Here is a 21,480-nt window from a genome sequence, read left to right as displayed (position 1 = left end):
TAAGAAAACACAAATTGGCAACTACAATATTGCCATGGGGATATGAAAGACAGTTTGGGGAATACAATCATGTAAAGATTTTGTAGTGTATCCAATAGACACTTGTCTTATTAGGGAGACCACTTCATGGACGGTATAGATGCCTGACCACTGCACTGTACACCTGAAGCTGAAGCTGAATAATATTGTATGTCAACTATAATTTAATATATATAGTCATAGGACATGGAGTACAGCATAGGGAATAAAATCAATGGCATTGTAATAGATTTATATGGTGCCAGAAGGGCAATAGATTGGGGGAGGGGGGTTATCACTTTGTGAGGGGTGAAACGTCTATTGCATTGTATTGTACACCTGAAACTAAAAACAAAAACAAAAAAAACCCCAAACAGACCAGAACCTGGGGCACGACATCAGCCTTCAGACCTGCCTGACTGACTCCCCCTTTCCTTTGTTCTGCTTCTCCTTGTGTACCTATAAAACCTTCTGACCGGTCTAGGACCAAGGAGATGGCCTTTGGGCAGCAGTCCACTGTCCTCCCTCAGAATGCCGGCCTTCTGAATAAACCTGCTTTTCTTTCCACCAACCTTGCCTCTTGACTTTGTAGAACTGTAGAACAGTAACACTATGAGGTCAATATCACCCTGATACCAATGCCAGACAAAGACATCACAAGAAAAAAACTGCAGAACAATATCCTTTATGAATATAGATGCAAAAATCCTCAACAAAATACTAACAGACTGAACCTAGCAGCATATTAGAAGCATTATATGCATCACAACTGAGTGAGATTGCTCTCAGGAGTACAAGAGTGGGTCAACATACAAAAATCAATCAGTGTATTACATCACATTAATAAGTGAACAAAAAAATACAATATGCTTATATCAATGCAGAAAAAGCATTTGGCAAAATCTAACACCCTTAAATGTTTAAAACATCCCACCGACTAGGAATAGAAGGGAACTTTCTCAACCTGATAAAGGGCATTTATAAAAAGCCCATAGCTAACTTCATACTTACTAGTGAAAGACTAAAAACTTTCCTTGTAAGACCAGGAACAACTCTAGTATGCTTGCTTTTGCCAATTCTATTGAACATTTTACTGGAAGTTTTAGCCAGAGCAATTAGGCAAGAACAAAAGTAAGAGGGGGCTGGGGGGCTGGATGAAAAAGGTGAAGGGATTAAGAAATATAAATTGGCAGTTACAAAATAGTCCCAGGGATATAAAATACAGCATAGGGAATGTAGTCAATGATATTGTAATAACTATGTATAGTGCCAGGTGGGTACTAAACTTATTGGGAAGATCACCTCGTAAGTTATATAAAGGTCTAACCAGTATGCTATACACCTGAAACTAATATAATATTGTATATCAACTGTAATTGAAAAATTAAAAAAAAAATACTTTAAGGAAAAATAAATAAAATATCCACACTGGAAAGGAAGAGGTAAAACTATCTCTAGTTGCAGATGACATAATCTTTTAGCTCACGGTTGGTGCAAAAGTAATTGTGTTTTTTGCAATTATTTTTAACCTTTGAAACTGCAATTACTTTTGCACCAACTAATATATAGAAAACCTTAAATAACACGCACAGACAGAGCTAATAAATGAGTTCAGCAAAGTGGCAACATTATCCATAATAGCCAAAAAATGGAAACGACCCAAACATCCATTCACTGATGAATGGATAAAACAAAACATGGTATATCCATATGACAGAATATTATTCAGTCATGAGAGAAATGAAATACTGATACAGCTACAACAATGATAAAACTTTAAAACATTATGTTAAGTGAAAGAAGCAGACACTAAAGGCCACACATAGTATGATTCCATTTAGATGAAATGTCCAGAGTAGGCAAGTCCATAGAGCAGAAAGCAAATTAATGGTTGCCAGGGGATGTGAGGAAGGAGGAATTGGGAAATATGAGGTTTCTTTTGGGGATGATGGAAATATTCTGCAATTAGATTAATGGTGGTAATTACACAATATTATGAGTATACTAAAAACCACTGAATAATATACTTTAAAATGACTAAAACGATGAAGTCTATGTTATGTGAATTTTATCTCAATAAGAAACTTTTTTAGATATCAATGATTGCAGAGCCCTGGGCAAAATTGATGAAATTCATGTGTGTGTGTGTGTGTGTGTGTGTGTGTGTGTGTGTGTTTTAAATATTTTGATCTTTCAAAAATGACCCTTAACACCACGAGCCCAAATTGAAGTTACAGGTATCCTATCATGTTATCATACAATTTTGTGGGGGAAATTAAACCCCCCAATGAAGAATGATTCATTTTTCTTGGCTCTAGAAGTCAGTGACATCTAGACGTCAAAAATGAACAAGAATCCGATTGGCTAGTGCAGCTGGTCTTTTCTTGCTACACCTTTGCTATAAATGGGCTGGTCTTGAGTTAGGGCATTGCCCTCTAATAGTCCATGGGTCACACTGTATAGAAGATAACCAATTCGGGGCTTTGGATGGGGCAGAAGTACTTCATCAGAGCTAAAGCCTTCCCTCTCACCAGCACCCGCCTATTTCTCCCCCCCATGCATCCATCCTGAGAATTATCCAGTCTCCCCAGCCCCTGCTGCCGGGCGGGGGAAAACTGAGTGTCACCCCAGCTGCCTTCCCTTCCTGACTCCCTCCTTCTTTTCAACCCTCCTCTCTCCTCCCCTCCACACCCCCCAGTTCTGTCCTTGAAGAAGTTTCAGAGACCATCCTCAGCACCTGTTATCTGCTCTAGATAAGTCTAAAGTTCAAGGCTTTAGGCAATTAAGCTCAAGGCCTCTCACAGGCTAGAGATGAATGACCCAGGGAGTATTTCTGTGGCAATGGTTTGAGGAGGTGAGTCAACAGCGGCTCTGTCAGGGCAGGCCAGTCAGTTAAGGCAATTGACCCTCTGGGGGTCAGTGTCCGTGTCTTCCTTGTTGTTTCCGAACCTCCACCTTAGGGGGTGATGGGGCCCTGAGAATCCTGGATCACTGCACTGTCCTGTCCCTGAGAACCATCCTTTAGAAGGAGAGGAAAAGAGGAAGAGGACTTTGCTTGACCCTCAGGAGATATTTTGAGGTGTTTGGGGACTGGAATAGGGAATCCTTCTGGTACCACACCAGTAACTGCTTCCTCTAATTGTATCTACTCACCAGCCCAGGGCAGGGAGCCTCCTCTGCCCTCCCAGAATTGACTGTCTTGAACCTCTCATTGGCCCTTCTCTTACTATCAAAAGTCTTCACCTGAACCTCAACAAAGCCCTAACCCTGGTCCCTTCTGCTTCTCTCCATATCTCCACGGCTTTCTACCCAACCTGGTGTCGTAACCTCTCTGAGCCTGGGAATAAAGATAGTACTTACCTTTTAAAAGTGGGTGTAAGGTTAAATGAGATAAGGAACATACTGCATTTCCTACAGCACCTGGTCGCCATAAAGTCTCAATAGACATTAGCTGCTGCTGTTGCTGTGATTTTATTATTTTATCAGCCATGCAACCAGTTCTAAGGAGCACATAGTATGTGTCAGACCCTGTGCTAGAAACCCAGGGGTACTGTTCTTGGCCTCTGATAAGTCTATTTGGAAAGAGAAGAGAGATCACCAATTAATAAAATAGTTCATAAGCATATAATTTGGCACAGTTTTTAAACATCTGTCAATATGCTCAGAAATCTCACTCAGCATCCCTGCCTCTTAAATACAGCCTCCCTCCCATTTGCTGCACCTTCTGCTGCTGTCTGGCTGCATAAGCCCATCATGAAGATGTGGGGGGCTGGGTTTTGGGAAACTCACAGGGGCTTTTCCTTTTCAGGCTAGTCCTTCCTTGCACGTGCCAAGCCACCAATAGCAACACAGTCAAAGCCTCAACCCTGATTCTCCCACCTCCAGGGCCCCAGAGCTTGAGTTCCAGCCAGGTTTTGGGGGAGAGGGAGTTGGTGACCAGGAAGCAAAGAGGGGAGGATCAAGAACTTTGTCCTACCAAAGCCCCAGAAGGCTCCTTAGGTGGAGGATTGAGGATGGAGGTGGGCTGTGATGGGGGTGAGGGAGGCGTGGGCAAGAGATGGCCAAAGGCATTTGTGGGAGGGAGGCAGGAGGGACCACACCTAGGGACGGGGAGGAGTCAGGAACCTGGGAACTCAGCCAGCGGAAAGGATCAAGTTTCAAATTCCTCTGTAACGAACTCTGAGATAGGGACCCACAGGCACAGGAAGCCTGAGGAGGGAGAAATCCCCAGGTGAAGACAAAGCCACTGCACCTATCATCTACGGGAGACCTCTGGAAGAGCCTGCAGGCAGCACGGCCAGGAGCCGCCTCCCTCAGGGCCCTCACCTGCCCGCCTGCCCTTCCTTGCCCCGCAGGGCCTACCAGGAGAACCGGAGAGGGAGAGAAGACAATGGAGCCAGACAGGACTCAGATAAAGCTTGACCCCAGGTGAGTGAGGGCAGCAGGCCCTAAGCCAAGAGCCAGTTGCTAAGCATCCGGTGGCTCCTATCGCTCCAACCTGTCCCTGCTTCCCTGCCAGGGCCCTTTGGTTCCCAGCCCACAGAATGAGACAGGGCTGATAACGGTCTGGCTGGCCTCTAGGTCCTCAGGGACACTATAGCGTGGGGCCAGTGCGTGACCCCTAGAGCTTTGGCTTTCTCTCTACAATCAGGGAGCGTAAGAGCCCAGACTTGGGAGCTGTGTGTGTGTGTGGGGGGGGCATGCACAGAAGCCCCACCAGCTGGATACCCATCCCTCGGGAGTGTCAAGTAACTGGTGTCCCATCTGGTACCTCTCCCCTCCACAAATCCTCATATTCTGAACACAGGCTGGTGTCTCTCCAGGTACACGGCAGATCTTCTGGAAATACTGAAAAATAATTACAGCATTCCCTCTGCCTGCTTCTCTCACCCTCCCACTGCAGCCCAGCTTCTGAGAGGTGAGTCAGGAACCTGCCCCAGAGGGAACCTAAAGGAGGAAGTGAGCATCCCAGTGGTAAGTCAGGACAGCTGAGAGGAGCAGAGAAGTGGCCCTGAGCGGCCAGCCTAGTGACCCTGAGAGGATGGCTGGCCCAGTGTCTGTCTATCATGGTTAAAGCCTTGGAAAAGATCAACTCCTTGACGAGCCAATAGGCCGAAAGAGGGGCATGACAACCTAGCCCAGGAGACAAACATGCATGTTGGGCCTCCCACAAATCCTAGCTTCAAAGCTCACTCCAATTGGGAATGCTGGCCTAGAGCATTTTTCAGCGCCCAGAGCCATCCAGGGACTCAAGATGGCCCCAATGACCCAAACCCCACAGAATCCCCTTGAGGCCTGCACAACAGCCTCAAGGGAAGGACCTATGCCATTTGAGGGGGTTATTGTGAATGATGTTGTTAAAACTTAGATGAACCTGGAAAAGTATTCTGACAGAGTTGGCCAACTAGATTCCTAGCACCGAACTGCTTTTGAAAGTGAAAGGCTGAGGATGAGACGCAGTTTACTCTTTGGATGCCTAAAGCGTGATGGTCAAATGACCCCAGCATCTTCATAACCAATGTGGCTCATCCACATTTATTTTGTTTTTCTATTGCACGATGAACTACTTCTCAGACAGAGATGAATAGGAGCCTGTGTCGCCATGGTACCTTAACCTTTTCCCAGCCCTTTTCCTGATGTTGTCACCTCAAGGACTAGACAGGCTGTGGTCAGTGTGCGTTAGGCGGCACACGTGGCCATGTCCTCAGACAATGCTCAGCCTTGTTTCAGGTGCTCTGGACCAGAGTGCCCAGAGAGTGCCCAGAGAAACCTCATAGCTGCTCTGTGGTTCGTGCCCATCGGCAGCTGCTGCATCTAACTCCAAGGACCTCTTATTCACAGAGGGCAGCTGGTGACACAAGTATTCCCTTACACCAAGGCAGTTTTTCCCCCAGGGGACTTTTGGCAACGTCTGGAGACAGTTTCAGTTGCTACAACTAGGGTGTGCTACTTGGCATCTAGTGGGCAGAGGCCAGGGATGCTGCAAACAAAGGAAACCCCCCCACAACAAGGAATTATCTGAGTCAGAGTGTCAGCAATGCTGAACTGAGAAACCCTGACTTTCACAGTGAAAACGGTTCTCACATTGCTCTGCTACAAAATGTGCAAATGGAAGCACCGAGAATGTTCAAAATAGGCAGACCGTTCTGGGCCAGGAAGTCTGGCGAGCTGCCTGGTTCCCAGACAGAACTGTTGGAGTGGGTAGCAGCTGGAGAGTGGCGAGCAGGCTGTGGGCACAGCAGGGGTAAGGACAGAGATAGAGAGAGCAGACAGCTCCCCCAGACTCTGAGGAGCTAGGTCTGGCGGGATTCAAGGTTGCAGGTAGGGAGGCAGGGGGTAATTGAGAGGCTGGGCAGGTAAGGTGCGGCCCAATGATCGAGAAGTTGTACTTTACCCTGTAGACGGAAGGAGCGCTGTGAGGGCTCTCACACTGGGAGGGGCAGGATAGTGCTTCGGATGAGTAATCAAGACGGACCTGGGGAAGAAAAACCTTGAGCGGCAGGGGTATAAATTGGAGGTTATTGCCACAGCCCAGCATGAGGGACGAGAGTCTGAACCAGAGCAGTGTCAGGGACAGGAAGGGAAGGTGGGGACACACAGGCAATCCAAAGAAAGAGCAGGCAATCTGGTAAATATCTAGACAAGGTGAGTAAAGGAAAAAGAGACTCTAAAGATGACTCTGGGAATCGGGGCAATGGCGACGACACTGACAGAAGTAGGAGAGTCAGGAAGCGGTGCCCATTGGAGGATGTGGAGAACTCCTTCCTCCTTCACTTATAAACTCTGCTGTTCCTTATAGTAAATGCCATTCAAGAAAGCTGCTCTGGAAGAACTACTAAACCTTTCGCTAATCCATTTTTGAAATGCATACGATGTGACTGCAATTATTCTTACAGGATTTTTTTTTTTAATGGACTGATCCAAACATTTATATGGAACTGTAAAGGGCCACGAAAAGCCAAGACAGTTTTGAAAAAGTACAAGGAAGGTACCTGCCCTACCAGAAATTAAGGCTTATAATAAGACTAATTAAAGCACTGAGGCAATAACTACAAGGGACCTGACAAGTAGAAACAAGGAACAAAATAGAGGGCCCAGAAACAGACCCATACCCACTTGGGGACTTGCTCTCTGAAAGGACGCTGTACACATCAGTGGGGCAATATGGTCTCTTCAAGAAATGATGCTGGACAATTGCCTGTCCCTATGGCAAATAAATGAACATGAAAATAGCTCCAACATAGCTTCAATCTGGGTATATTAAACAGCTAAATGTAAAATGCAAACATTTTTACAAACGAAAATAGAGAAAAGATATCTTTCTGACAGCAGAGAGTAATTTCTTCAACACAGAAACCATAAATAATCACGGAGATTGACTACATAAAGCAAACAAACTTCTGCACAACTGAAAACACTATCAACAACGTTAAAAGCCAAACCATAGACTGGGAGAAGATATTTTCAAGCCTATAACCAACAAAGGATGAGTAGTTAGTAGTAGGAAAATTACCAATAAAAATTGGATAAAATATATGAACAGATAATTCACAGAAGGGGAAATCCAAATGGGCAATAAATACACAAAAAGATTATCTATTTTCTTGGGAATTAGGGAGCCACAAATTAAATAATAAAATATCATGTCACTACTCTCTTATAGGCAAAAATAAAAAGTCTTGTTAATCCCAAGTGATGTTGAATTTGAGGTGAACCACGAACTCGTACAGATGGCTGGTGGGAGTATAAATTGGTATCAGTACTTCGGAGAGTAATTAGATATCTGTAACACTGAAGATTCACCTCTCCTCCAACCCAGCAATTCTAACTGTAGGTATATGAATAGAGGAACTCTCTGAAAATAACAATCATGAAAACAATGTTGAGTGGAAAAAGCGTTTTGCAGGATGAATGCCATTTATATAGATTTTTTTAAATGAGAAAGCAATATAGCATGTTGAATATGTACACATGTTGTGAAACATTAAACCATAAATGGAAAAGATATACACCAACTTCAGAATAGTAGTGAGCCCTGGGAGGTGAGGTAAGGAAGGGAAAAAGATCCAGGAGTTACATACGGGGGCCTTCAAATACATCTGTAATGTTTCATTTTTCTAAAAATAACGTTTGAAGCAAAATTGGCAAAATCATAACACTTTAAAATGGGTTATGGGTATAGTAATGTTTGCTCTATTTCATTTTTGAAATATGTATAATTTAAAAAATAATTATAAAAATCATTTTTGACAGGCTGTGATGAAATGTTAGATAAAAAAACAACACAAAATTTTACAGTATGATTGCAGTAATATAATATGTATGCACTTTAACAAGGATGTTTTTTAAAGCTACTTTTTATTGAGCAAAAATACTACATGTCAGGTGCTGTACTAAGAGGTTTAATGAGAGGATGAGTAACCTGTCCAAGAGCAAGCAGTAAGTGGAAATTTGCTTTGAATTCAGGTATCTCTGACTCCAGAGCATATGCTCTTAACCTCTATGGAACAAATATGCAAAAATAAAATAATTTTTGGTTAGGAACTAGCTAGGATTATGGCTGATACTCTTGCTTCAAAATTTTAATGTTCTTTTATTTTCATTATTTAAAAAAGTAATCTTCGCTATTTCAAGACAGTGGGAAATTTGCTAGTTGCTAAAGATATGATTGTATACAAAATGGTCAGTTAGACAAGCATTTCCCAAAGTGTGTTTCCTGGAATACTAATCCCAAGGAGTGCTTCATGAAAACAGAGTGTGTAGAAAAACAAGTTCTGTAAAAGCTATATTCCGTAACCTCCTTTTTGTAAATCAGATTAAACACTTGAGTAGGCTCTGCAGGAAAGAAACATTTAACTTTGTTTAAGGCATTTCCAAAATTCCTTTGTAGGGGACAATCTTTTAAAAAGATAAATGAGTTTGATGGAGGGCAGTGGTGTCAAGGTGTGGATGCCAAAGAATTTCTGTCTTTCTTAGCTTTTGCACCGTGGAAGTGCACGCAAGAGCCTGTAGATACTGCAAGTATGAGAAAGAATCGGGTACCAAAGCCAGCAGTCACAAGAACTTGCAAAAGCATTTCTGTATTGAACAGTCAGAATATGCCCCACCCCTTCCTTCATGAACTTAAACAACCTCTCAGGGTTGCATTTGGTTGTTCATATCATTCCACATGCTCTCCCATGTCTATGTGAACACACACCAATAGTCAGCGGGCGGGTATAATGGTTGAGAGTATGGGTTTAGCATCAGGAACCCCTGGATTTAAATCCTACCTCCTTCCCTCCCAAGCTGTGTGACCCTGGGCCAGGTACTTAACACTCTATTGTTGTTTCCTGAAAAAGCCTATATAATGGAGAGGACAATAGGAATTCTCATGAGGTTATCTCTTCCATTCAACATATAGTCCATAGTTGCTGTTCCAGGCACAAACCTGACAAAGTCCCTGTCTTGGTGGAATTTACGCTAAGATGAGGGGACAGACAATGAGCAAGTAAATAAATATGCAAATAACCTCATGTGGAGGTGGGGGCAGATCACACAGGCACTTAGAGCGGGTTGAGCTGAGAGCTGAGTGAGGAGAAGGAGCCGGCCATCAGGCGCTCAGGAAGAAAAGCTGAACCAGCAGAAGTCAAGTATAAAGTCCTGAAGGTGGGAAGAGCTCACGTGGTTGTCGGGAGGCTGAAGGAGTGGCAGGGAAATTCTACACCTCAGTAAACAGAGAAGAGCTGAGCTGCAGTGACTGAGTTGGGAGAACACAAAGTGTGGGAGAGGATGAGGAATCATAGGGGAGACCTAAGGTCAGAGGCCAGGAGTTGAACGAGGACTGTGGTTCTGTGAATCAAGGAGGAGGAGATGTCCAAGGAGGAGGGCGTCGCAAGGACAGGAAAGACTGGGAAAGGCTTTGGCCTCGATGGCTTGTGTGCGGAAGGGCAGTTTCCACTCTCAGCTCTCAGGGAGCTGAGGATGACAGTCAAGCCGCCAGTGAGGGTCAGGCAAGGAAAGGCCTCCAGCAGTGACTCCCTCTCACAACAATGGACATGGGTTTTTAGAAATCTGCTGAATTAATTTTGGTTTCTGCCTATCTGGACTTTGTCTTTTGTCTCTATATTTTTTTAATAGACATTTCTTTAATTTTTTTTTTTTCAATTACAGTTAACCTTCAATAGTACATATTAGTTGCAGGTGTACAGCATAGTAGTTAGACATTTATGTAACTAATGAAGTGATTCCCCTGATAAATCTAAACCCACCTGGCACCATACATAGTTATTACAATCTTATTGACTATATTCCCTATGCTGTACTTTACACTCCCTCTACTATTTTGTAACTGTCAATTTGTACTTCTAAATCCCTTCACTTTCACTTTTTTCACCCAGTTCCCCCAACCCTCCTCCCATCTGGCAACCATCACTTTGTTCTCTGTATCTATGAGTTTGTTTCTGTTTTGTTTGTTCATTTATTTTGTTTTTTGTTTTTTTAGATTCCACATATAAATGAAATCATATGTGTATTTTTTAATTAAACATTTCTATTGCAAAAATAATTCAGGTTCAGTAAAATAAATCTTGATAATCCAGAACAATAAAAAGAAAAGAAGTAATTTATAGTCCCACTACTCAAAGACAGGCACTACAAATTGTAAGGGTGAATTCAGGGAATCAATAATGCAGTCAGACTTAGCTAGTTTGCAATTTAACTCACCGCATAGCTCGTTGTCTATTCACCTGTAATTAGACTTAGTTTGCAGTTAGATCCGTCCTGATATTCAGCTGTTTTCTCTTTGCTTCTCGCCTCACTGTTAACTGAAGAACTCTGTTTGTTCCCTTTCTCAAGACTACCTATACCTCATTAATTAACAACATCCTAACTGGGAAAGAGCCATTTCTTAATCCTCGGGCGCCCGGACACTGGAATCCAATTACGACTTCCTAGCAGTATTTACTTGTGACACATTAGAGTCCCAGGCCTTGATGGCTGAGTCCAAGTCTGGAGTCTGGAGATAACATCGTCTTCAAACAGACCAGACCGCAGGAAGAGATGTCAGCTCTCAAACCTGCCTGACCGGCTCCCCCTTTGCTATATAAGAAAAAGTTAACCTGAAGTTAGTGTGGCTGTCCACTCTCAGACTCTGGACTCTGCCCCGGTGACCACCCCCACCCCGGTGTTTCTCTTCTTACAACCCGTGGCAGCCATCATCTTTGGACACTGCCTCTCTCTTCCTAACTTTAATAAAGCTTTTCTTCACTCTCCCACTTTATAGAGTCTGAATACTTTCACCTTTTGCGAACAACCAGGGGTTAATTCCATGCCACGACACAACTATCTCAGTGTAATTTCCTCTTTCTATGCTTTTATTTAATATTAGTAGAAATCATCCTATACTTACAATTTTATGTCCTGTTTTTATAAGCATTACAGCATACGAATTTTTTACGTTAGTATATGTTTGGCAAAATGTGTTTTTTTTTAAACATTTTTGTTATAAAATACATTTTTATTATAGAATAATTGGAAAAGATAGAAGACAAGAACACCACAGTCTCATCACCTGAAGACAGCATTGCTAATGTTGTTTTAGTATTTCGAGGCATTTTTGGATGCAATGATTTTTATATGTTTTTATTTTATCAAAGTAATGCATGAACATGGTTAAAAATTCAAATAGTGCAAAAGGGCTGCTAATGAAAATCAGCAATCCCCTCCCACATTTCCGTGCTGATAGCGCTCTCAAAAACATGGTGAACGGTCCTAAAACGTCCCAGACTTTCCGTAAAAAGTGTGGCAAGCACCAACCCCACAAAGTGCCACAGTACAAAGAAGGGCAAGGATTTTCTGTGTGTGCAGGGAATGCAGCGTTATGACAGGAAGCAGAGTGGTTATGGTGGGCAGACTTGAGCTGATTTTCCACAAAACGGCTAACACTACAAACATTGTCCTGAGGCTTGAATGCGTGAGCCCCACCGCAGATCTAAGAGAATGCTGGCTATTAAGAGATGCAAGCATTTTGAACTGGGAGGAGATAGGAGAAAGAGCCAAGTGATCCAGTTGAGAGCTTCATATTTTGTTTTATTATGAAAACAATAAAATCTTGAGGATATGTTCACTAAAATCAAAACAAACAAAAACAATCCCTTGCCCTATCCATTCCCATTTCTAATCATCCTCCTCCTTTTATAGCTGATGGTTCTTCTGATAGTTACCTTCAAATCACCAATATGTGTACACCATTATTCCCTGGGGCATTGATTTTTGGGCATTATCTGTGGCTTCCTCTATGATACATGCGGATTTAGCTTACTTAGTGCCAACCGTCTTCTGTTCTCTCCATATAATTATGTCAATAGTTTTAGTTGGTTATCTTATAGTTTTATATACTATACCTATAGTTTATTTCTTAGTCTGCCAACTATGGACAATTCTTTGTGACTTTCCATTTTGTAGTGCCTCACTCTTTCCTTCAACTCTTTTCTACCTTTTTCTCCCCAATCAAATCCTTTAAACATGGTTATAATTTTACTGCACTAATTTTGCATTCTGCTTTGTTCACACAAGACTTTTTTGTTTAAGGTAAATTACATGCCGTAAAGAGCAATGAATCTTAAATATATGGTTTGATGTATTTTAACCTATGTGTACATCTGTGAAACCACCACCCAGATCCAGATTTAGAACATTTCCAGTATCCAGTAGGGTCTCTCATACTCCCCTCACTTACTATTCCTACAAAGACCATTATTCTAACCTCTGTCGGCTTTATAGATTGGTTTTCCAATTATATAAACAAAATCAAACAGTATGTGTTCTTGTGCCTGGCTTCCTTACTTTTCATTCTGTTTCTAAGATAATCCATTTTGTCGCATGTATCAGTAGCTCATCCTTGTTTATTGCTGTGTGATATTCCATTGTGGGAATACATCACAATTTTTTTGTCTGTATTCTTATTGAAGAACATATGGGCTATTTCCAGTTTGGGCCACTATAAAGAATGCTGCTCTGAACATTCTTCTGGTGATTATAAGTGCTCATTTCTACTGAATATGTGTCCAGGAGTGGAATTCCTGTGTCATAGGGTAGGTGTGTATATTTAATTCTAATAGATACTACCAATTTGTTTCCCAAACTGCTTGTACCACTCCCAACAGCGTTTCAATTGTTCCTCATCCTCACCAACACTTGGAATCGTTGGTTCTGTTAATTTTAGCTCTTTTGGTGGGTATGTCATAGCATCTCACATTTGTATTTCCCTGTTAACTGTTGATACTTAGCACCTTTTTCTGTTTCTTGAAGATTTGGATATTTTCTTTTGCAAAGTAAGTGTTCGGGTCAAAATGAAAAAAAAATCTTTTTTTCATTTAAAAAAAATATAGTGTCTTTTTCTGACTGATAGGAATTCTTTACATATTATGGATATGAGTTTCTTGATGGATATCTGTATTGCAAATATCTTCTCTCAGTCTGAGCTTGCCTTTTTATTCTCTTAATGGTTTCTATTGACGAATGGAAGTTCTTAATTTTAAGGAAGTCCAATTTATCAATTTTTTCTTTATGATTAGTGCTCTTGTGTCCTACTTTAAAACATCTTTGCCTCTCTCAAAATCATGAAGATGTACTTCTCTGTTTTCTTTGAAAAACTGTGTTTTAACTTTTACATTTAGGTATTTTGTATGATATGAAGGAGAGGGTCAATGTTCTTTTTTATCCCCCAAAGGATATCCAATTAACCCAGCACCCTGTCTTGAAAAACAACATGCTTTCCCCCAAAACTGTAATGGAACCTTTGTCATGAATCAGATGACTACATACGTGTGGGTCTGCTAATAAGTTTTGGGGTTTTTTAATTGAGTGTTAATAAGTTTAAAAAATATATTATTATATACTCTTTGCAAAGATATTTTATGGCATGCACAAATTTTTTATGTCTGGATAATACTCTGTTGTATAATTTACTTAGTAATTCCAATATTGTCAGACACTTAAGTTGTTTTTAATTTAGGCCTATTAGTCAATAATATTATAAACATTATCTTTTAATAAAACAAAAATAATATATCACTGTTATTTTCTCTTCTCTACTAGGCAGGTTGACTATTTTCCCACATGTCCTGAGCTGTGTTAATATCACTTTTCTATTTTTTTTTTTTGCAAGAGCCTCCTGTGTTTGTTATTAATTTTCTTTATGCAATAAAGATCTTAAATTTGAGTACACATTTATTAAAAATGCTTTCCCCAAGTCTGTTTGCTCCCCCTTTTTCTAACATTTAAAAGTTTAAACACTTTATGTCAAATTTGACCATCCTTCTCTGATTTTTTGGATTGTTCCTAAGCTTAGAAATGTCTCGTCTCCAAAGTCCTGATGAAAGTACAATTCTCTCTCGCTCTCTTTTCTCTCTCAATTTTCCCTGTTTGATTTTTAAAAGACTTATCTCTTTAATCTGGAATTATTTTGAAATATGACAGACTTTATGAGTATCTCCATAATTGTTTTAGATACACATTTTTGTTGTATAAGGGTAAACTTGTGTAAAAAGAAATCCTCTGTGATGTTTATATTTTTAACATTTCAAGTAGGAAACGGTAAAGTCTTTTTAAATAAAGTACTGCAACCAGTTTTTTAACATTCAAAACTTGCAGGACCTACTAGAGCAATATCTGGAGAGGTAATTGAGAAAGAGGCAATAGAGTTCAACAGGAACAGGAAAGCCAAGCCAGGAATTTAGACACCCAGAGGGCTATAGCCTAACTAAATGGAGGTGGGTGGAGAAACGGATGGGTAAGAGGAAAGAAAAACAGCACAATCCAGTCTTTTATGGCCTGTGATTGACGTTTACCACTGACTTCAGAAGTCCTGCCTGGGAGTTGGAATCCAAGGGCCACCTTCCCCTTGGCAGGTCCTCTGGATTGGTCATTAGACCTAACTGTGGTCAGAGATAAAGGGATCCCCTTGGGTAAAGCAAACAGTGAGAAAAACGTGTGCCCTGAAATAAAAGCAACCAGGAGCAATGTGGTATTTTTGACAGATTTACCTTTGACCTGGTTGCTCTTCGTGGTGCCATGAGGTATGACTGACCCAGATGACAGCTCAAGTCTTTACTGTGGTTCGGTCTCCTTCCTGCCTGGTTTGGTTTCAGCGGTAATATCTCTCTGACTGAGTTGCCCTCAGTCACCAAAACATAAGGCAGACTAGCCAATACCTTCCTCATTCTTTACTCCCAAGACAGTAAGACAATGAACTGTCTTCTTTTCCCCCTTCTTCCACTGATCTAGCCAGTTAGAAGGTAGAAAGGAGAGAGTCTGCCAACTAGGGAAGAGACATAGGTGAATGAGGGTCTGGGCTTAGTCACAGAACACTTTGAAACTGACTGTTGCATTGATGAGTCACGTGTTCAGAAATACATATTGTGACTATATTAAGTTTTCCTGTAGCAATGGTGAGGTCAGAAGAGCTTCACCAGTGTTTGTCAAAATGTTTGTTACCACTGACCATTATCAGGTAAGCTCGTTAAAAATGCAGATTCCTGGGTCCATCCCAGATCTACTGAAGCAGCATCTCTGAGGGTAGGACCTGGACAGCTACTTTTAACAACTGCTCAAAAGATTGTAATAAACACTAAAGAGAGCTACTGAACCACATTTAATGTAAAATGAAGTTGTGAGGCCAACACAGGTGAAAAACCTTATAGTCTTTGCTTGTATCCATTTTGTTGTTGTTATTCAAATCCTTTTCTAATATCCCAGTTTCATAACATAATTTTTAAAATAAAATTTAAACATTTCTAAAGTATATACCACTAATTATATTCTGCTTCAATTATAATGTTAATTGGTCCGTGCTCACTAGCATGACACTTGACACTGGAGGTAGAAAAGTGAATAGGCCCTGCTGAACTCTGAACTCAATATTTTTGCTAATTATGGTAAAATTTGTTTGGTTCAGGTGAGCCTTACCATATCTAGAATTGTCTGGTCTAGTCTCCCCTTCCATGCAGAAGAATGACTATTTCTTAGCCACATGTTGGCTATTCTAGGTCTAAGAAAAAGCTAATCTTCTGCATGGAGGGGTGTCTGGGCCAGACAATTCTACATGTGGTAAAGCAATTTAGATCCAAGTGAAGAAGCCACATCTGTGCCCCTCAGTCCTGATCGTCAACTCACTGGAATCTGCCCTCTTTCCTGTCTAGCATTGGGTCCTGTGGAAATTGCCCTCACGGTCGTCATGACCTTGCTTGTGCTGGGCTCAATCGCCATCTTCCTGGAGGACGCTGTCTACCTGTACAAGAACACCCGTTGCCCCATCAAGAGGCGGACTCTGCTGTGGAGCAGCTCTGCACCCACGGTGAGGACCCTGTAGCTGCCCTTTGGGAGGGACTGGTGAGGAGGCAGGGACCATTTTGAGAATTCCTCCAAACTCAGCAATTCAAGTCAGCAAAGGGTTGCCTGCCTCTACCACCTTAGGGTAGGGGTTTGTAATCTGATCTCCATTTGCATTCAGGACCCCATGCTTGGAGGGCCAACAGGCAGTGGGATGGAGTGTTTGAATTCTTAGAGCTACAGAGACAGCTGAAGAAACTGCTCAGCCCACTCAGCACTCCCCTCGCTACAGTATTACTGTTAAAAGCAAGCCTTCTTCCTGTACAGGCAAGCAGTGTTTCCTCAGCGTGTAGAAGGGAATTTTTCCCCATGGGGTCATACTTTACTCTATCCTTCCGCTGTAGGCTTTTTAAACTCCCACAGCTACTGTGTTTCCCCGAAAATAAAACCTAGCCAGACAATCAGCTCTAATGCGCCTTTTGGAACAAAAATTAATATAAGGTCTTATATAAGACTGGGTCTTACATATAATATAGTATAGTATAGTATAGTATAGTATAGTATAGTATAGTATAGTATAGTATAGTATAGTATAGTATAGTATAGTATAATACAATACCAGTCTTACATTAATTTTTGCTCCAAAAGACGCATTAGAGCTGATTGTCCGGCTAGGTCTTATTTTTGGGGAAACATGGTATTATAATATATCGTAGACCATAAAATTGGACCTCTATTTCCTTGTGATGAGCTCTAAGTGTCTGTTCGGGGTGGACAGTGGGGCCCTTGAGGTCCTTTCCTGCCAGATGACATCTGCCTAGGCCATCTCAAGTCATCAGAGGTGCTTTAATAACATGACGTGTTGAAAAGAGCGTGCTGGATCTTGATCCATTTACTCCTAACGATTAACTTACATACTCCTTACCCAGGGATACAGGATGAGATAGTCTTCATAAGAGTCCCTGTCTCAAGGTGACTTGCTGTCTCTCACCTTGGACATAAAAGCAACTGACAGCTGAATTAAAATAAAAGTTTTTAATTAGTTAATTTAATTAGTGATTTTTCCAGCTGGCCACTTTTAAGTAATGGTGCCTTAAATGTTTAGGTTTGGGTTCCTTGAGCCTTTGCCACAAAAAGTTCAAGAGAGAGAGAACACGGAGTCTCCTCCTTGCCCTAAATGGCTTCTTGCTCCTCTCCGAGCAGGTGGTGTCCATGTTCTGCTGCTTCGGTCTCTGGATTCCTCGTTCCCTCATGCTCGTAGAAATGGCCATAACCTCGTGAGTGTCCTGCCCACCCCCAGCTTGGGGTCGGGTATCCTTCTGTTCCCCACTTACCCACAACTGCGGAATCCCCTATCCCGTCCATAAATCCCTGCAAACTGATTAGTAATTGATCACGAATTGATCCCTTTCCAACTTGTGCTAACCCAGGTGCCTTGAACTTCTGGATGTGTCCATCCTCAGCCACCATGTTGTTCCCACAGCCTGAAATTCCCCTTCCCAGGCCCCTGGACCCCTGTCCTCTCTCTCCTCTCGGGTCACACATTCAGAATGGCAGCCCTTACCATGATCCCCTTGGTAAGCGCCACCTCTCCCTGCTCCCTTTGCAGCCCATCTTCTTTGGCAGCAAAGGGAGTCCCCTCCGCTGGCTGCGGCCCCCTCTGGTACTCTCAGGCCCACTCTCCCCCACTGCAGGTTTTATGCGGTGTGCTTTTACCTGCTGATGCAGGTCATGGTGGAAGGCTTTGGTGGGAAGGAGGCAGTAGTGAGGACACTGAAGGACACGCCGATGAGGATTCACACAGGCCCCTGCTGCTGCTGCTGCCTCTGCTGTCCCCCACTCATGCTCACCAGGTAAGGCAGGGAGAGACGTCCTCGGCGAACACGGTACCTCTTCCCGCACTCTCCCCAGAGCGTCTGCTGGTTCCCTCTACCCTGTTGCACGTCTCTTGAAATTAGACTTATAGGGAACAAACCCAATGATGAAAGGGTGGGCATCCCCCAGCCAGGACCCACACACGGGGCACCCACCCAGGGGGAAGGGGAGCAGAGCAAGGAGTACTCCAAAGGTCCCGTCACTTAAGCCCACTGCCCCCCACAAACTTTAGGCAAACAAAACAAACTGGACTTTGGCTATTTACTTGCCCCTCTGCCCATTTTGGTTAACGAGGTTGGGTCAACACTGACAGATAGTTCTTGCTCAAAAGGTACCATTGTGGTCTGGGAGTGAGCGGGAGGCAAGAGGGAGGTTCCCAATGCTCAGCATTCTGGCTTCTTCCTATGTTCCCATTCATTTAACTATTTTGGTGTCTGTGATGGCAACCAAGCCTGGGCCCAGGAGCCCAGCGAGGGGGTTGGGAGGTTTTCTCGAGGTGGGTAGTTCATGGATCCATGTTCCTAGCCCTCTTCTGCCCTCAGGAGGAAGCTCCAGCTGCTGATGTTCGGCCCATTCCAGTATGCCTTCTTCAGGATAGCACTGTGCCTGGTGGGCCTGTTTCTCGTCCCTGATGGCATCTTTGACCCAGCAGACGTAAGCCAGGAGTAAGGGGCAGGAGTAAAGTCTAAGACCTGTTTAGTACCTTTGAGTTCTAGAAGGAATAGCTAGAGCTGACACCCCCTGATGCAGGACCCCAGGGACAGGGTGGATATGGGAAAATAGAGGCTTGAGGACTCTGGTGGAGAGAGAGGAGACTGGAATAGGCCACGGCTTTGGGACCTTTTTTATTACCTGTCCCACTATGGGGGAAGAAATAGAAGAAAAGGGCTTGCCTCCGTCTTTGACTACTGTCTGGTCTGCCATCAGATTTCTGAGAAGAGCACAGCTTTATGGATCAACACTTTCCTTGGTGTGTCCACCCTCTTGGCTCTCTGGTCCCTCGCCATCATTTTCCGTCAAGCCAAGCTGCACCTGGGCGAGCAGAACATGGGAGCCAAATTTGCTCTGTTCCAGGTAACTATATCCTGGGAGAGAAAAGATGGTTCATAATAGAGCTACAAATAATTGCGGTTAGGAGGTGAGACTAATGACTGATAAAAGCAGGTTTGGGAATCTTCTTAAGCCTTAGGTTTCCTGTGAGATTTGGAAAATGATCCTTGCCCCATCCCAGTTTTTGCTTTTCTGTGCTGTAATCATTTGCTAGGGCTGCCATAAAATGCCGACCGAGTGGCTTAAGACAACAGCAATGTATTGTCTCACAGTTCTGGAGGCTTGAAGTCAAAAATCAAGGTGTCAGCTGGGCTATGCTCCCTCTGAATCCTACAAGGGAGAATCCTTCCTTTTTCCTCCTGGCTTCTGGTGTTTTGCCAGCAATCTCGGCATTCCTTGACTTACAGCTCCGTCACTCTGATTTCTGCCTCCATCCTCAGATGGCAGGCTCCCCTCACGTGTCTGGGTTTTGTGTCTCTTTTCCTCTTCTGATAAGGACACCAGTCATGTTAGAATAAGGACCCACCTTACTCCAGTATGACCTCATCTTAACTAATTAGTATAGTACTAATTAGTATAGTTGTAATCAAGCGTGAGTCTTGACCCTCCGCACAGACCTACAGGCTGGCCGATGCACTGGCAGGACAGCACGAGCACAGCCAGCTGGCCTCGGTGCCACGGCCGCTGGGCCCGCCCTGCCCTTGCTGCTCTCCCCCCTGCAGGTTCTCCTCATCCTGACCGCCCTACAGCCAGCCATCTTCTCCGTCTTGGCCAACGCCGGGCAGATTGCTTGCTCGCCTCCCTTTTCCTCTAAAATCAGGTCTCAAGGTGAGCACACTGGGGCTCCTATCCCATTCCAGGATGGGAGAGAGGGGGAGGGTCAGGGAAGGGAGGACCTTAGCATAGAGGTAGGCCAGGCTGGCTGCCGCTCGGGATACCCAGACAGGGATCTCCAAGAATCCCCACAGAAACTTTAAGGAGACTATGACTTCTGTAATCACCCAAAGGAGAGCTGCAATTCCACAGCTTGAAGCCAGCCTTGATGGCCAATCCAGGAAGCCGTGGGTTAAAATCCTTAGCTTTTGGGAGAGGAATGGGTGTGGTCAGAAAGCAGAAGGCCATGCCCATAAAACACAAAAGAAATGAGGTTTGAGCTAGCCTCAGACTGCAGAAGGTAGAGAGCTAAGTTCTGGTTCTGGCTCTGCCATTAACCTGGTACGCTACTCATGACAACTTACTATCTCCAGGTCCTGATTTGAGGATAAATTGGAGAAAGTTGTTCAGCTCACATGTCAGGGCTGCTGGTGGGACACCACCTAGATAATTTCGCATAACCTACATTGTATTTCACCCCACAATGCAGTGATGAATTGCCACCTCCTCATACTGGAGACTTTTCTGATTACTGTGCTGGCACGAATGTACTACAGAAGGAAAGACGACAAGGTTGGATATGAACCTTTTTGTTCTCCACACCGGGATCTGGACCTCAAAGCCTGAGGTGGATGGCTTGGACAATGAAAGAGACACTGTACTCGTGAGACAGGCACAACATTTCTTCACTGCCCCTCCACTTTGACCAAATGGGGAAGGATTCCTTAGTCAGCACAAGCTGGCCGATTCTATTTGACTATAGAGATGAAGGTGAATTATGTAATAGGATGAAATTGTTTTTGATATTGCCTGTGACGGTATTTTAAGTTTTATTATATAATAGATAAACAGGATGAAGTTTGAAACTCTATAACTGCGCGCATTGCCCCTGGGGGTGCCACTATTAGCCCTTAAAACTTGTATACTGAAAGGTCACTGAATTTTCTCAAAGCAAATGAAAAGGGGGAAGAGTACATGGTAGTTTGTCCGATATTTGGATGGGAGTAGAACTCAGCCAGGCAAAGACAGTACAAGCCCAAACTCTCAAGGAAACCAGGCTTCTAAAGAATAGATCGAAGGTGTTCTTTCCCTTACATCTGTGTCAATAGGGCACTGATGACGTCAGACCCGGGAGAGCAGGATCAGCCTCCCTTCGTGAGACCGTGGTTTTTTGAGTCTCTGTGCCAAGCTGCAAAAGGTATCCTCCAGGAATATGGTCATGGAGCTTGATTTTGAGGAAATAAATTAGGATGCAAAAGTAAAGGAACTGAGAGTACAGGTAAAAGCCCCCAAGACATAAACTGTATCATACACCTGTAGATCGGGTCAAAAACACAGAAAATAAAACATGAC

At 43.2% G+C, this 21,480-nt stretch overlaps 2 protein-coding genes and 1 pseudogene across 3 annotated transcripts in view; 2 read left to right on the top strand and 1 right to left on the bottom strand.

The window, feature by feature from the left end:
- ZDHHC19 (zDHHC palmitoyltransferase 19) overlaps positions 1 to 11,561 on the bottom strand; it is an 86,253-nt gene extending 74,692 nt beyond the window's left edge. The window contains exon 1 of the transcript XR_016019538.1: positions 10,723 to 11,561. The gene's annotated coding sequence lies outside the window, so the exon portion shown is untranslated. The remainder of the gene's footprint in view (positions 1 to 10,722) is intronic.
- SLC51A (solute carrier family 51 member A) lies at positions 4,165 to 21,480 on the top strand. Of its 2 annotated transcripts, XM_019723681.3 has the most exons (9): positions 4,165 to 4,446; positions 4,842 to 4,936; positions 16,200 to 16,354; positions 17,533 to 17,606; positions 18,024 to 18,182; positions 18,747 to 18,858; positions 19,132 to 19,278; positions 19,977 to 20,082; positions 20,618 to 21,479. In XM_019723681.3, exons 1-9 carry the CDS (start codon positions 4,409 to 4,411, stop codon positions 20,752 to 20,754), a joined length of 1,023 nt encoding a protein of 340 aa, XP_019579240.1. In that variant the 5' UTR covers positions 4,165 to 4,408; the 3' UTR covers positions 20,755 to 21,479. The 2 variants fall into 2 exon arrangements, with proteins under 2 accessions (XP_019579240.1, XP_074186273.1); XM_074330172.2 differs by lacking the exon at positions 4,165 to 4,446 and having other exon boundaries at positions 4,936 to 4,992; positions 20,618 to 21,480.
- On the top strand, positions 11,661 to 12,096 carry LOC148754794 (large ribosomal subunit protein eL42-like; annotated as a pseudogene).

The sequence above is a fragment of the Rhinolophus sinicus genome, chromosome 17, assembly GCF_057876585.1.
Source record: "Rhinolophus sinicus isolate RSI-liver-muscle chromosome 17, RSI-T2T, whole genome shotgun sequence".
NCBI classification, from domain to species: domain Eukaryota; kingdom Metazoa; phylum Chordata; class Mammalia; order Chiroptera; family Rhinolophidae; genus Rhinolophus; species Rhinolophus sinicus.
The sequence above is the reverse complement of the archived record's forward strand: the minus strand, read 5'-3'. Positions and strand labels throughout refer to the sequence as shown.

Bases quoted from the DNA above. Each gene is read 5' to 3' on its own strand.
- SLC51A (XM_019723681.3), top strand. From the start codon at position 4,409: ATGGAGCCAGACAGGACTCAGATAAAGCTTGACCCCAG. The intron at 4,937-16,199 runs GTGAGTCAGGAA...TTTCCTGTCTAG, and splicing joins TGCAGCCCAGCTTCTGAGAG to CATTGGGTCCTGTGGAAATT. The intron at 20,083-20,617 runs GTGAGCACACTG...CCCACAATGCAG, and splicing joins CTCTAAAATCAGGTCTCAAG to TGATGAATTGCCACCTCCTC.